The following is a 16300-nucleotide window of genomic DNA, read 5'->3' as shown; positions in this document are numbered from 1 at the left end:
CTATGTCGGTGCAGAAAGATACTTCAATTTCTCCCGTTATTCCGGAGATACAACATTTAAGATCTTTAAAGAGACAAGAGGGGATTTAAAAAGTTTATTTACAGCAGAGGTGTCAAACTCGATTTCACTGAGGGCCGTCGCATCAGGGTTGTGTTTCACCTCCAGGGGTGGGCATGGCCAGGATGGGCGTGGCCAGCTCAATGTCACTCATGTCGGGGGACGCCTTTGGTGGCCGGAGTGCTCTGCCAGGGAAAATGGTCTCCTGAGCTCCGTTTTTGGCTACCTCGGCCTCCTGTAACCCTCTGCCGGTGAACGGCTCCATTTTCACTGGAAGAGGGTTGCAGGAGGCTGGGGCAGCCGAAAACGGAGCTCGGGAGCCCGCTTTTGCTGGCAGAAGCACTGCAGGCAGGTTTTTCAACACCTCTCTGGCAGTCTGGATGTAAGCTGGATCTAAGTACTCTGGGGGCCAGATCCGGGCCCCGGGCCTTGAGTTTGACATCCTCAATTTACGGGAAGCAGGAAACTATGATATGCAATACCACTTATGGCTGGTAGCTTAGTGACCATTCAAAGTCACAATGTCCCTTCCCCTGGCTACTTGGGATTTGGATTCGAAGTGCTGACAGCTGCTCTACCACCCCACAGTTATGTAATTGCGGTTTGGGTGCTCAGTAACTGGCCCGTATTTATAGCCATGTTCATGTGCCTTGGATTTACGATGGGGGTTTTTTTTGCCTGAAAGTGGAATTTACTTATGGTTTCTGGCTTATATGACCATAACCTCAAGTTCAGTTGTGGCTGTAAGTCGAAGTCTACCTGTACGGGAATGTGAAGATGTTAACTGCTATATTTGTAACTTCTGCAAAGAAGATTGGAAGTTGCTCTTTCAAATATCTTTTTCTTGTTTTTTTTAATTGTTCTTCACTTTTTCTTTTACCCCTTTATCATCTTAGCTCAGTGGCTAAGACCCTAAGATTGTCAATCAGAAAGGTTGGCAGTTCAGCGGTTCGAATTCGTAGTGCCACATAGCGGAGTGAGCTCCTGTTACTTGTCCCAGCTTCTGCCAACCTAGCAGTTCGAAAGCACGTAAAAATGCAAGTAGAAAAATAGGAACCACTTTGGTGGGAAGGTAACAGCAATCCATGCCCCTTTGGTGTTTAGTCAAACTGGTCACATGACTACGGAGACATCGTTGCACAGTGCTGGCTTTGAAACGGAGATGAGCACCGCCCCCTAGAGTCAGGATCGAGTAGCACATAAGTGCAAGGGGAACCTTTACCTTTAATCTTTTTAAAAATTTCTTCTTCATTTTTTCCTGTGGTTTCTTTGTAAAGTTTGCTTTCAATACAAATTATTTTAAAAAAATAAAAATAAAAAGAAGCAGGACTGACAATTCACTGAACCAGACACAAAGAGAAGCTATGGACTCAGACTGAGAAAAGAGTGGAGCAACATTGTTCAGTGTCTCACATTTAAAGCTGGAATTTCTAGGAAAAAAGGAATGTGGCTAGGAGGAAGGAAGAGTTTGTGCTTTGAGATAAATAATTATTTTTGCAGAAAGAGCTCTTTATGTTCTGACCAGGTTTGTCTTAAATTGTTTCTTTTTTTGTGCGTGCTGCTGAGTCAAGTCTAATGTCCCAATTTACAAATTAGAAAAAATCGATTGTGTATCCTTGGTCTTGCATTACAATTCATCAGGCTGACTAGGAACGTGGTAAATTTTTTTTATAGTGCTTTGGTAGTCTGTATCTTTAATTGCATCATCTTCCATATCGCAGAGGGGGAAAGTGTTTAGTTAGAGTGGCCCAGCATAAGATTGTCATCTGCCTGGAGCGTTGTTGTTGTTTTTTTAATTACGGATTTTCTGTTTAGCTGCTGATCAAAGAACTCACCTAACTCCTAAAACTCACCTAAAAGCATATATAAAATTTAAGGTTTAAAATTAAATGGCAGTTTTATATTTATCTCTTTTTTTAAAGCAAAAAAAAAAAAAGTTTATCAGTAGTAAAGTTGGCCGATTTCCCAAGCAAGGAATCTAGGGGAAAGAGCCAAAAGGTAGTATTATTGAAATTATTTCAACTTTTGATACAAAGAAAGAAAGGATACCAGGTGAGGTGTCCCCTGAAAGATACTGAGTGACAGCAGGAATTATGAAGTTACTAACTCAGCAGGTGGTGGGCTTTGAGTATTAGACCCAGATAAACACAGCCCATGCTACATATATAAATACAATAGTGGCATTCACCAGTTTTTTCATTAGAAATCTTTTGAAGTAGAAACAGAAGTTCCAAATTTGACATGCATTGTTCTGACTCATTAGATATACGGGTAGTCGTTTATGACCACAATTGAGCCCAAAATTCCTGTTGCTAAGTGGGACATTTGTTAAGTGAGTTTTGCCCTGTTTTAGGTCCTTTCTTGCCACAGTTGTTAAGGGAATCACCGCAGTTGTTAAGTTAGTAACATGGTTTTTACGTGAAAGTGGCTTTCCCATGGACTCTGCTTGTCAAAAGGTCGCAAAAGTTGATCATGTGATCTCGGGGCATGGCAACCTTCATAAATATCAGTCAGTTGCCATGTGTTTGAATTCTGATCATGTGACCATGGGGATGCTGCAATGGTTGCAAGTGAAAAACAGCCATAAGTCACTTTTATGACTTGTGGGAATCGTTGCAGTTGTTCAGTTAATAAGATGGTTGTTAAATGAATCTGGCTTCCTCCATTGACATTAGTTGTCAGAAGTTCCCAAAAAGTGATCATATTCCCCAGGGCAGTGCAACCACCCTATAAAATATGAGTCAATTGAGAAGCGTCTTAATTTTGATCACATGGCTATGAGGATGTTGTAAAGGTCGTAAGTGTGAAAAATGGTCATAAGTCACTTTGTTTCATGACATTGTCATTTTGAATGCTCACTAAATGAACTGTTGTAAATTGAGGACTACCTGCATTCTGAAGTTCTTTGGATTATTTCGGAAGTATTCCGAGCCCCGAATACTTCTACTACGGCTGAACCATAGGACTAATTCCAATGAGGTCAGAAACCACCTAAAAGGCACTCTTTCAATTTGTTGTATTTTATTCAAGTCTCGGCCCATCGAAACAGATTTTGCCAACCGTTAAATCTATGACTCACGCCCAGTGGTGACATTCAATTTTTTTTAATACCGGTTCTTGGTGGGCGTGGTGTGGCTTGGTGGGCGTGGCAGGGGAAGGAAACTGCAAAATCTCCATTCCCACCCCACTCTGGGGCCAGTCAGAGGTGGTATCTTCTGGTTCTCCGAACTACTCAAACTTTCCGCTACTGGTTCTCCAGAACGTGTCAGAACCTGATGAATTTCACCCCTGCTCAGGCCCCCAAATATCAGGAACCATTGCAGCTCGTAAGAGTTGGTATTACCTGTGACAGCTTTGCAGCTGGTTGGATCATCGGGCTTCAGAATGTAGCCATCTGCACACATGCACTTGAAGCTTCCATGAGTGTTGATGCAAATCTGGCTGCAGGGGAAGGTGGTTGTGCACTCATCAATGTCAATGCAAGTCTTGCCATCATACTTCAGCTGGAACCCAGGGCGGCATCTGCACTGCAGGGGCAGCAGAAAGTCATTACATGTTTATAGGGCGGGCCCTAGGAAATGCAATCTCTCTCTTGCTCACTGGGGAAAACAATATTTTTTTTCTCCCTGACTTTGTCCTACAACAAACTCAACTGGCAGGATGACACATAGGCTATGGATAGGCAGAAGATACATGTGGATCTCTTGTTAGTTCTCAACCAGGATCAATCATTCCCAACTAGTCAATTGTAAGAGTAAATTTTTCCCTCTGAAATTCTGTTCTACATTATAATGAAGTGAAGGAAATGTTGCACAAGGGTTTTTGTCAAGTATGAAACTTTGCCTTTTTTTTTTCAACTTACCATTAGAGCAGGGGGGGGGGAGGTGTTGCTTTAGAATGGGTTAGATGTAGAAACGAAACCTCAGCAATTCCACTGAAGATCGTGAGAGCCTGAAACCTTACCAAGGACATTATACCAGGTGTGGAGTTGAAGCAGACGGTTTCCATAAGAAAGTGAACTTGTTTACATGGACTACGTAAGAGGTTGGGGGTTTGGCTGGGGAAAGTATTGTTTAAGTCTATGAACTGGTGTCTGGGAATCTCAGAGTTAGTTTTGCTTCAACATTACCATGCAGTGTATTCAATAGACAGTAAGAAATTCCGAAACGGAATGAATCTGAAGTTTTATTTGGATTCTTGAGCTGGATGTTGACAGATTTCTAGTGAATGCCTCGTTACATTCAATCTAGGTGCAGATGTCTGAGCTGTGAAATCTGTATTTCTACATGTAGAAATATTTTATTTATTTGACATAAAGTACTGAAGGTTTTATGGCACATCAAAGTAGATTCAACAACTATGGCCAATACCCGCGTCTTCTTGAACCTAAGTCATATATTCTGTCCATTAATTTATAGCTTCATGGTGGGAAAACGTAACAATAAAGTATATAACTGATAGGTTTTTGGCTCCAACAGTACATCAAAATCTACCACTTCTAAGTGCCTGGCGGGAGGGCTGGCCTTGACACATCCTCTTCCCCAAAACAGAGAAAAAGAAACTACAGCCCAACCTTGTAGCCAATTTTGAGGTCCTCACACTCCTGGGAGCAGCCAGTCTGCTTCTTGTTCAGGCACTCATTGATGAAACAGTTCAGCTCATCAGAGCCATCACCACAGTCATCGTTGTTGTCACAAAGCAAATTGTTGGAGATGCACTGCTCATTGTGGCAGAGATAAAAGGTATCATTGCACTTGCTCTCTGAAATGATAGTGAGAAATCATTAGGACTGATCTCAAAGCAGTGGGTTTTCCTCACACACACCCATGTAGTTTTCCATATTTACACCTTCAAAGCCATCCGTAAGAGCTAACGAGCACAACCTTCTCTGCATGTGAGTCAACCTGTTTCCAGCCATAGCTGTACATTTAAACAACCTTCTGTAAACATGACACCCAAAAGGCTTCATCACAAAGCATGATCTCCCCTCCTCTAAAAGTATATCACTATCCATAATGCTACACACAATTTAATAAAAAGTACTTAATGCTAAAAAGACCTCACTATCAAAACAACATATTATCATTAATAATTAAAGCTTAGATTGAACTCTAATTTGTTCACTCAAAGAGTGCAAGCAGTTATTTTGCCCAATTCTGCTCCAATTAGGTAACAAAACGGCTACAGAATCTTCCTCAGTGTGGAGAATGTACTTATAGCTTTATAAATTAAATATAACTTTTATAGCTTTAAAAATTGAGTATGACATTCATCTGTATTCATGGAACAAGTGCAGCAATCAAGACAAGACACCTCTAGGACGTTGTGATCACTCCCATACTAAATAGCAATCTGACTCCTCCCTCTAGATCAGGGCTGTCAAACTCGCGGATGCATAACACACTGGCCACGCCCACCCCCGGTTTAGCAAAGGGAGAAAAAGTCGCGATACATCGCAAGTTTGACACCCTTGTTCTAGATTAATTGAAGATTCCCAATGCTTTTCAAAAAGAATATAGAATCCTGCTGCTAGATTACTAATTAATTAGGAACAGCCCAATTAAAAGAGCGCTTCATTTTGTTCTCACTCTTTCTGATCATGGACTTGCTATAAACCAACAAAAGGTCACCACCCCAACCCCAACCTCCTGGAGACCTACCAGGGCTAGAACATCTTGGGTTCTTGGGGGCTTCATCAGATTGGTCATGGCAGTCAAACTCGCCATCACACTCCCAGAGTTTGTTGCTCAAACAACGGCCATTAGCACAACGGAACTCGTTGGCGCTACAAGTGGGGTACTCTGGGGAAGGTCAAAAGGGGAGGGAATAAGAAATCAAATCATGATACAACAGTATCTCTTTTTATCATGTAACAGGATCAGCATACATTTGAAGAACACCCTGTTTGCTTTACTGTAAGTAATATTATGCCACATGCAGAAAAAGAGAAAGAAGTAGTGAGGCAATGAAGAGATAAAAATAGAAACCTGATCAATCTAATTAAAACCAGCACTATTTACTGTACTTCTCCATATTGTTCTATCCTTGCAAATAATCCTTTCTTCCGTAATATCAATTCATACATTTTCATTCCTTAACATTCCCACCTCTTTCTCTTTTTGAGGTTTTCATCAACTCTGCCCCAACCACAACTTCCTTCCCTTCTGTTCTGTACTTTGATCCCCATTTATACTCTCCACATAACCAAACTACCTAAACATAATTCTTCCATATGAATTATTCATTTTTTTTCCAGTCTATATTCATTCAGCACTTATACATTCCTGGCCTCCCTTCTATTTTATGATAGACACTTCTTCAGTACCCCAAACCAGCTGCATTCAACTTATTTTTATGTTTCTCCTGCCAGCCCTAAATCTAATTTCCAAGTGACAAAGTGGATATAGCCATCCAGGACCATTTTCACTTCTTTTGAGAAACATACTAGATACTAACCGCTTACCAGCATTTTCATGTATTAGAAACATCTCCATTTTCCCACCTTCAATTAACATTCTACTGATGTACACAAATTCATCAGCTTGCTCTGGGTTTTCACCATTTATGTCTAACCTGCAATTTTTCATTCCATTTTTCTTGTCAAGCACAACTACTTTGCTATTTGATAGATCAATTTTCAGGCTCCTACCCTTCACTCCATCGTGCAATTTATATAACATTTACTAAAAACATTTTGAGTTTTCAGCAGGCAACATGGCATTGTCTGTATATCAAAGTATGTACACGTTTATATCTCTGACCAATACACCTTTGCAGCAGCCTTACAATTTATTCATAAATATACTAAACAGATTAAATATCAGACATCTGTGTTACACACTCAGCCAGGTTAGGCTTATAGTCATTCACTTATGCACACACAGATCTCACAGTCCCTTATGTTTTATATGTGGGATTCCCAAATAGGTGTGCCTGGAACATGCATATAAAACACTCAGCCATAGTTAACAACTGGGAAATAATTAGGAACACATACAAATCACTTCCAACCAAACATAGGAGCACTTCAGGTTCTGTTAGAATATATAAATATCCAATGAATTCAAAGTGGCAGGAAAACTTCACTGGTTAGTGTCTGCTTGTTCTCTCACACATTTATACAATTATTCTCACCTACTCAAGTCCTTTTCAACCAAACTATCCAGGCATTAGCTGCAACAGTCCACACAACCTTAAAATTGCCAAGTGTGAAAAACATGGAGCTAAAGGAATCAAAACTATCAAATCTAGATCCAGTATGATTAAAAGAATGGGTAATTTAATTTAATTTAATTAGCACTTCTAGACCGCCCCCTCTCCCAAAAGGGACTCGGGGCGGTGTACAGTCCATATCAAAAACATCATACATAATAACAATTAAAAATTATTAAATGGATAAATACATAAATAAGAGGAGGATAAAATAGACAGAACTGTAATTGTTAAATAAATAATTTAAAATATACAAAATTTAAAACCCCAATGTCCTATAAAATTAAGTCCCCTAAAAAACCAGTAGGAAATATATATGCCAGGAGGTAGACGTTAAGAATTATGCCAGACCAGCCAGTCGGAACAGGTGTGTCTTCAGTTTCTGCCGGAAGGAGCGGAGGTCAGTGGTGGTTCTAATGTCGGGGGGGAGGTCATTCCAGAGGGTTGGGCCCATCACAGAGAAGGCCCTACTCCTTGGTGTCGCCCGTTGGCATTGCCTAGTGGACGGCACCAGGAGAAGCCCCTCCCTGTGAGAGCGAATTGGCCGCAGGGATGTATGTGGGAGGATGCGATCCCGCAGGTAACTAGGCCCTATGCCATGGAGCGCTTTAAAGATGGTGGTCAAAACCTTGAAACGCACCCGAAAGACCACAGGTAGCCAGTGCAGCTCGCGCAGGAGCGGTGTTACGTGGGAGTACCTAGTACTCCCCATGACTGCCCGCGCGGCTGCGTTCTGGACTAGCTGCAGTCTTCGTGCGCGTCCCAAGGGAAGCTTCACCAAGTGCCCCTTTTCTTCCAAAGCCTTGGATTCATAAAATTGATAGTTGTGAATTGATTGGGGAGGGGGGCACTCTGTATGTTCAGCACCTGTCCTAGCCTCATTTGTCCATCTTCATGTGAAGTTTCTCTTTTGAACATTAAAATACACTGCTAAATGACATAACCTGCAAGGCGAAGCGAAAGAGTCTGTGCTATACCTGTTAGCTAAAATTACAGTATGGTCAAGAGTTGTCTGGGCTGGTTTCTGGGGTCCCAAAACAGCTTGCTCACATGAGAACCACTACAGCAAATTGGCTCTCAGGGAACAATTGGAGAATGTCTTTCATACGTGGTGAAAGTTTAATTACAACAGAAATAGCACTTAGACTTATATACTGCTTCATAGTGCTTTACAGCCCTCTCTAAGCAGTTTACAGAGTCAGCATATTGTCCCCCAACAATCTGGGCCCTCATTTTACCCACCTCGGAAGGATGGAAGGCTGAGTCAACCTTGAGCCTGGTGAGATTTGAACTGCCAAACTGTTGGCAGCCGGTGATCAGCAGAAGTAGCCTGCAGTACTGCACGCTAACCACTTCGCCACCGTGGCTCTATAATCTAACTTCTTCAAATCAAGCAATCAAAAAAGCCAGCAACTTGTTTCTCAATAAGCACATTTCCCTCAAAGCTCTTAAAAATTATCTGCACACTAATATTAAATAATGAATTAAAATTTAATTGTTTTGCTTTCAAGTTGATTTTACTTGCCCTCAGATAACCAAATTTGATTTGGCAGTAAAAAGATAAACATTGGCCTACTGCGGCTATTCTCATGGTTAAGTACTAATTCTAGGCACTTACCACAATCTGGGGATTCATCAGAACCATCGCCACAGTCATCATCGTAATCACACACAAAATGTTTTGGGATGCACTGCCGGTTGTTGCACATAAACTCCAGTTCGTCACAAGTGTTGTTGTATACTGAAATCACAGATTACATCTGAAATCAGTTATGCCACTTCCCTCTGTATAGTTCAGTTCTTTTCACTAGGCCACAATCAGTTTTTACTAATTGCGAACGCATGGCATGTGTACATTTTAATTTAAAAAACCCTGTGATCAAATTCATGTAATTACTTCTTTCCACTGTTCATGATACTACTCTGATGGCAGAAAGTGAAGAGGAACTAAAGAGCCTCTTGATGCGGGTGAAGAAGGAGGGTTCAAAAGTTGGCTTGAAACTCAAAATTAAGAAAATTAAGATCATGGCACCCGGTCCTCTCAATTCCTGGCAAATAGATGGGGAAGAAATGGAGGTAGTGACAGATTTTATTTTCCTGGGCTCCAAGATCACTGCAGATGGGGACCGCAGCCAAGAAATTAAAAGACACTTGCTCCTGGGGAAGAAAAGCTATGGCAAATTCTAGACAGCATACTAAAAAACAGAGACATCACCCTGAGATCAAAAGTGTGTACAGTCAAGGCTATGGTTTTTCCAGTTGCAAAGTATTGGCTGTGAAGGTTGGACCATAAGACAGTCTGAGCGCCAAAGAATTGAGGCCTTTGAACTATGGTGCTGGAGAAGACTCCTGCGAGTCCCTTGGACTGCAAGGTGATCAAACCAGTCAGTCCTAGAGGAGATCAACCCTGAGTGCTCTTTAGAAGGCCAGATCCTGAAGATGGAACTCAACTACTTTGGCCACCTAATGAGAAAGAAGGACTCACTGGAGAAAAGCCTAATGCTGGGAAGGCAAAAGACAAAGGGGACGATAGAGAATGAGGTGGCTGGATGGAGTCACGGAAGCAGTAGGCATGAGCTTAAATGGACTCCAGAGGATGCTAGAGAACAGGAAGACCTGGAGGAACGTTGTCCATGTGGATGCAATGGGTCGGACATGACTTCGCAACTAACAAAAATAACAACTGTTCATTAGTTGTTTATCACTGTCACAGAAAAGAAAACCAAAGATGCAACTGTTTTATGAATGAAAGTGAATATATGTATCTCAGGATAATGTTGCAGGATCCAATTGGGGTTGGTTACTGGGACCAAAGCTTTTGGACTCGTGCTGGAGCCCATATGCAAGAAACCTCTCTCTAGCAGAGTGTGTGCTGTTCTATGTGTGGTACTTATGTGGTGCCTGTTGTATGCGGCTTTTTAGATGTTGATTTGGATGTGTTAATGGTTGGCTTTTAAGTCATTAGTTGTCCATTCCCCTTCTGCCCAGACCTTGCCTTCTAAGTACTTGATAGGATGTTGGTAAATCAGCACTCCTTCCCACCAGCCTATCAAGTACTTAAAAGGCAAGAGCTGGGCATCAGGAAAGCTAATGTTTTAAAACGATAAAGTCAACATATCCCAATCAATATCTAAAAAGCCACTTACAACAGGCACTATAAATACCACACACAAAACAGTGCACATTCTGCTAGAGAAATGTTCCCTGAAGATGGGGGCTCCAGCATGAGTCCAAAAGCTTGGAAGACAAAACCTCTGGTCCCAGTGACTGACCCAGATTGGATCCTGCAACCATTTTGGTTCTAGACAGCATTTCACCTCCTAGAAAGAAATAATGACAATTGTTCCCCCTGGCTTTTGGAGATAATTTACCCACCACCACCAGAGGCACTGATGGGTGTCTGCCTCTTCTGAAGAAAGAAGAACATTTCAATTTCCTTCTCTCTGGGATGGTGCAAATTATAGATCTCATCCATGATACAATGAAAGTATTGAAACAGAATAAGATGCACCAAAATGCTGGCACTACATGGAATTACTAAAAACATGATCAAAGCAAGATTGAGATTTATACAGCTGAAAATACTATCCATTGCATATAAATAACTGCATCATTTTCTGTTGCTTCTTATGACAGACTAGAGAAATAGGACATCTAATTAGCTCAACACATTAGGCCAGTGATGGCGAACCTTTTCGGCACCGAGTGCTCAAACCGGCACACATGTGCATGTGTGAGCATGTGCACATGCCAGAATGCTGCAAACCCAAATACAAGCTGGTCAGTGCATGCATGCATGGTTTTTGGGCGTTTTTCAGGCTATTTCAGACTGGTTTTCAAGCCGTTTTCATGGGCGTTTTTTGGCCCCCAAAATGGCCTGAAAATGGCATGAAAAATGGCCTGTTTTTCACCGTTTTCTGGCACTACGCCCATGAAAACTAGTTGGCCAGCGCACATGTGCGCACCAGAAACCAAAAGAGTATCTGGTGACACGTGATAGGTTCACCATCAGAGCATTAGGCCCTGATTTATCTGGTAATGGCTATGTGAAATGTATAAAACTGATAAAGGCAGTCAAGTTGATTTTGTAGTCAGTATGTTATTATTTTATCCTGAACTTTCCCAAAACACAATAGGAAAACCAGCCTCTTTCACAAATAGAACCTCACAAAGCTTCTGATCCAAATCATCAGAAATGGATGCAATGGATGAGGTACCCAACTTTGGCTGATGTCTCATAAGGAGGGATTTGGTACTTATCATTTTTGTTTTCCTTCCTTTATAATAGACAGCCTTTACCACTTAGTCCTTTTCCTGGACACAGTGGGAACTGTATACCAAACTATATAGACAAGGTCTTGCTTATAAAGATGAAAAGCAACAGAAGCTTAGCTTGCCTCTTAAGGTAACCAGTAACATGAATAGCAGCAAGAGCTCATCAAACCTCCCGCAGGAGACTGTAATCAAATACAGAAGGTTAAGAAGAAGCAGTTCACTCACAGCATCCAGCAGCCACAGTTTCATCAGCCCCATCAGGACAATCTCTATCTCCATCACACAGCCAGCGTTGTGGGACACACAGGTAGGTGTTTGGGCACTGGAAGTTTCCTGCAGCACAGGTAGTATTACCTAAAGAGGCAAAAAAGATGAACAGGTACTGAGTCTGACAAAATCAAAAGTCAGGAATTTGTGGTTTTTCTCACCACCTTCCCACATTTTTTTTCACATCACATGTGCATTTCACACATCCGCCCATATTTCTTCAACTGCTGCTGGAACTAAAAAAAAAAAAAAACTTTAATCTCGGCTTTTCTTTTCCTTCCCTTTTTACACATTGTTGTTGTTGGTTGTTGTTTTTTTAACTTTCAGGCCATCAAAAATTACTTAAACCAGGAGCAAATTTTTTATTTCTTTACAAACATAAAGACTACTTCGGTCAACTGACTTAAGCAGTGTATTAGGAGCATGAGATGAAGCCTAGGCAGTATGAGATGAAGCCAATGCAACAGTAAAATACAATAAAAATAAATAAACAATGAAAATGCTCTACAGCGTTCAAACCCAAAAGCCTTCTAAAGAACCCTCAAGCTTCCAGAATGCCATGACAATGGAAGCTACCTTTGCTGGAGGGGGGCAGGGGAGGAAGAGGAGAAGAGAGAAAGCAAGCTGTTACAGAAGAGGAGAAGACCTTATCACACGTCACTATATGCAGGCAGCTTCAGGAGAAATGTGCTTTAGGCTGGAGCTGTTCTGACCCAGGCTTCTTTAGAAAGCAAGAAGCAAAGTCTTGGTCCCGACAAAACCGCTTTTATTTACAGGACTGTGAATTCCTTTCATTCACAGTCAGCAAGGCTTTAGCAAACAGTCTTTCAGAGGAATGTTTATCCCCACGCACCTTATCTCGTTTAGAGCACTGCCAGATAAGTAGTTTCCAAACAGAGGGCAAAGCAAAACATGGCACAGAGTTTCTCATAATCACAAACAGAACTTTTCAGATCGAATGAACGAATTGTTTCCTGCAAAAGCCCACTCCCCATTAGCTCCTCTTTTGTTTCCTCTGGGAGGGGCCAATCACCTCCAAGGTATGGCTTTACTCTTAAGTCGACCCTGTTTTCTTAGATGTTCTTGTCTTCTGGCAGCTTTGCATGTGCGCACACTGGGAACAGGCTCCAGCTGTTCTTCTGCCTCACTGCTGTCTAACTCCTTCTCTGCCTCTGACGCAGAGCCTTCATCTGAGCTTTCCTCAACCCTCAGGACTGGCCCATGTTCCTCCTCAACCTCCTCACTGTCTGCTGGCTCTGCCGGCTGCCAGCGGACCACAACAGGAGCAGGCCAAATCTAAAACAAAACTAGGAACTCTCAAAGACAGCTAAGCCCTGAGCCATGAGGCTTTACTAAACCAGGACCTTGAATGGCATTTCAAAAACAGAAGGGTAACCAATGCAACTCTCCTAGCTATGGCGTTATATGGCATATTGAACCATATTGAGTCCATTCAATTGAAGCCGATGCTATCATGAAACTCTACAGTATTGTATTCTGTTAATTTCTGTTGGGAAGACATTCTAAGCACTAGAAACATGACCAGAAATAATTTCATCAGAAATCATGCTATGAATTAGGCATTATTTCAATGTTGCACTGAATTGCGCTCTTTGGGATCATGTATAAGCTACTTGAACTAAAAAATGTTCAATCCATCTTTCAACATCATTACTATTTTTTTCTTTTTTTCTTCTTACGAAGCATCTCTCATCTCAATCAAAACCACACAGGTTGATTTTCAAACTAGTAAATGGCAGGGATGGGCAAATTAAGGCTCTGGCACCATACCCTACCCCTAGTTTCATTTTGGACCCTCTGCATTCCCCTTTAGTCTCCTTTACTCAAGATCAATGGAAGTTTCCTGCCTTTTTTGAGGTAGAAATCACAAGGGTACTATCGCTCAAATTATAACATGGATTTAACATTTTTTTAAAGAAGAAAAAAAATAAAGAAAAATCTAAATCTGAAAACCCACGCCCATGGTTGCGATAGAAATCTGAATAATTTGAATAATTTCCCCACCCATTATAATAGCATTTGTATATTGTCCCATAGCACTTTACAGCCCTCTCTAAGCAGTTTACAGAGTCAGCCTATTGTCCCCAACAATTTGCTGACCTCGGAAGGATGGAAGGCAGAGTCAATCTTGAGCCAAGTCTCAGCCGAGCTCCAAGCTGTGTGCAGAGTCGGCCCACAATACTGCATTCTAACCACTTCGCCACTACAGACCTTCAATCTTGTCATGTTAAGAGCATCTCCCAGATACCAACTGATTGTTCACCTCATCAAATACTTGATTCCTTTCATGATGTCACAAATACCTTGTTCTTAGCATCAATCACTCAACCTCTCCCAGAGAATAAATTTCCATCCAATCCCACCCAACTCCCTTCAATGCATCTACATTTTCCTTTTCATATTTTGACTTGTACTTTGTTTAGGTCTAACCATTTTACCAGCTTGCCTCCTCCTCCTCCTCCTTTTCAAATCAGGAACAACACTTACGGCAACGGTGGTCTTCATCAGAGCCATCACCACAGTCATCTGCACCATCGCACACCCACTGTTTGGAGATGCACCGATGGTTATTGCATTCAAACTTCACTGGGAAGCAGAACTTATCTGGAAAAAGAAATCAGGGATTGTTATAACTAACAATCTGAAGCAGATCCCAAGTCAGAATTTCTGCCCCCTCCGACCCGCACAAAAAGACCCCAAAGGGAGAGACTCTCTGCAGCAACACAAACGTTCATTGCACATATCTGGCCAAGGGACTGTAATTTGAGGACCCCTGATTTAGTGCAATATAAAAAGTGCCAATAATTTTTCTGCAAACCACTAAAGTTTTCTGGTCTAGGCCATCTAACCATTGAAGCGCAGCATCATTTATATTTAGAAAATCAGGTACCGGATCGGTATATGCCCTCAGCTTACAGCTGGTCATGATGCGTGATCTACAGTTTAATGTAGGCTATAAGGAGTCAGGCTGTGGGTAGAATACAATGCCCCATTTATACAGAGAGTCCCGACAGACACCATGTGAGATGCAAATCCTATTGAGGACAGCCGCTGCTGGCAGCCAGACTACTCTGTAGACTTTCCTGGCTTTCAAAATATGTGGCAAAGAAATTGAAAACAAAAACTGGACCTTTTCAGGCACAAATGACTAGGGAAATCACAATTATTATTCAATTCCCCTTCCCCTCCATATTTACTGATTATTCTATTTTGGAAACTCATTTATGGAAAAGAAAACACAGGGACTTACTGCAGTGGGTTTCATCCTCTCCATTCTCACAGTCATTCTCTTTATCACAAGTCCAGGTCATGGGAATGCATCTCCCACTTGGACAGGCGAAGTAATTAGCTGGGCACTTAGATTTTCTTGAGCCTGGGAAAGATAATGGGCCGGGGCAGGGGGGGGGGGGATAGAAAATACATTATATTGTCTTTTGTTGGTGGGAACAGAGAAAGAGAAGCATTACACAATGATCAGAGGCTTCATGTTGGTGTCTTTCATATCTTTGTCATCAGGTAAATGGATGGATGGGACAGGCAAAGGAGAAGGGCATTCTACTTTTTTCCAGCAACCAAACTTTTCTTAAAAGGTATAATTCAATCTATAGACAGACTAGCAACCACACACGGAAAGACAGACAGACCAGCAGACACACACACACACACACACACTCACTCCTCTACATTTCTATTCAGAAGCCCCAAGAGTAACTTACAAGCAATCTAAAATGCAGCAGAAAAATCCATATAAAATAAACACATCGCTAAAAATACCCTATAGCAATAAAAACAATCAGTGTGCTCTACTGATTCCAAAAATTTACAATTACTTATGTTCCGTCTTCCAAGATAACACTTTCCTGAATAGTTTAAAGAGTAAGGCCCCTGGTCTCACTTATAAACTCCCCCCCCTCCCCGTAAAACCTCTTTTTTAAGAAAAAAGGAATATAGAGCACAGACTTAATAGATGGAGTATGTGTGCAGGTAGACTCAAATGGCAGTTCTTCCTTTGCTGGGAGGGGGGGGGAGGGAAGGGGAGGATGGGCAGGGTAGATCAAATGAGGAATGAATGGTGTGTGTGTGTGTGTGTGTTTCTTTCTGGTTGTTCACTTTTTAGATCATCCTTCCCTTTCCCAAGATAGTGGAGTGGGAAAGATTAAGGTGACCAAGGAAGGATTCTTCTCTGGCTTAATGGCTAAACAAGCTAGCCTGCATGCATAGACAAGTTCTCTGAATATTTGCTCCATTTCACCAGAGTTCAAGGTCCTTCAGCGTTCAAATGGTCGGAAGGGTGGTTTTCACTGGAAGATGCTCACCTGGACAATCCTGCTCATCTGAATAGTCGCCGCAGTCATTGCTGCCATCACATACCCAGGATGGAGCGTAACACATCGAGGTATGCTCACATTTCTGAAAGTTGACGTTTTTCACTCCCAACTTGAAAAAGCTGCTGCAGTCGGTGGCAGCT

General features: G+C 41.8%; 1 protein-coding gene across 3 annotated transcripts in view; it reads right to left on the bottom strand.

Annotated features, from left to right (window-relative positions):
• LRP1 (LDL receptor related protein 1) overlaps positions 1-16300 on the bottom strand; it is a 382005-nt gene that overhangs the window by 47216 nt on the left and 318489 nt on the right. For all 3 annotated transcript variants that reach the window (XM_081934411.1, XM_081934412.1, XM_081934413.1), the window contains 8 exons: positions 16149-16298; positions 15083-15205; positions 14320-14436; positions 11770-11898; positions 8888-9010; positions 5718-5858; positions 4631-4818; positions 3401-3584 (listed from right to left, as the gene is read on the bottom strand). In XM_081934411.1, the coding sequence (XP_081790537.1) occupies positions 3401-3584; positions 4631-4818; positions 5718-5858; positions 8888-9010; positions 11770-11898; positions 14320-14436; positions 15083-15205; positions 16149-16298 (1155 nt within the window). The remainder of the gene's footprint in view (positions 1-3400; positions 3585-4630; positions 4819-5717; positions 5859-8887; positions 9011-11769; positions 11899-14319; positions 14437-15082; positions 15206-16148; positions 16299-16300) is intronic.

Source organism: Natrix helvetica, assembly GCF_964273705.1.
Source record: "Natrix helvetica genome assembly, chromosome: 1".
Taxonomy (NCBI): Eukaryota; Metazoa; Chordata; class Lepidosauria; order Squamata; family Natricidae; genus Natrix; species Natrix helvetica.
This window is presented reverse-complemented; position numbering and strand designations above follow the sequence as displayed.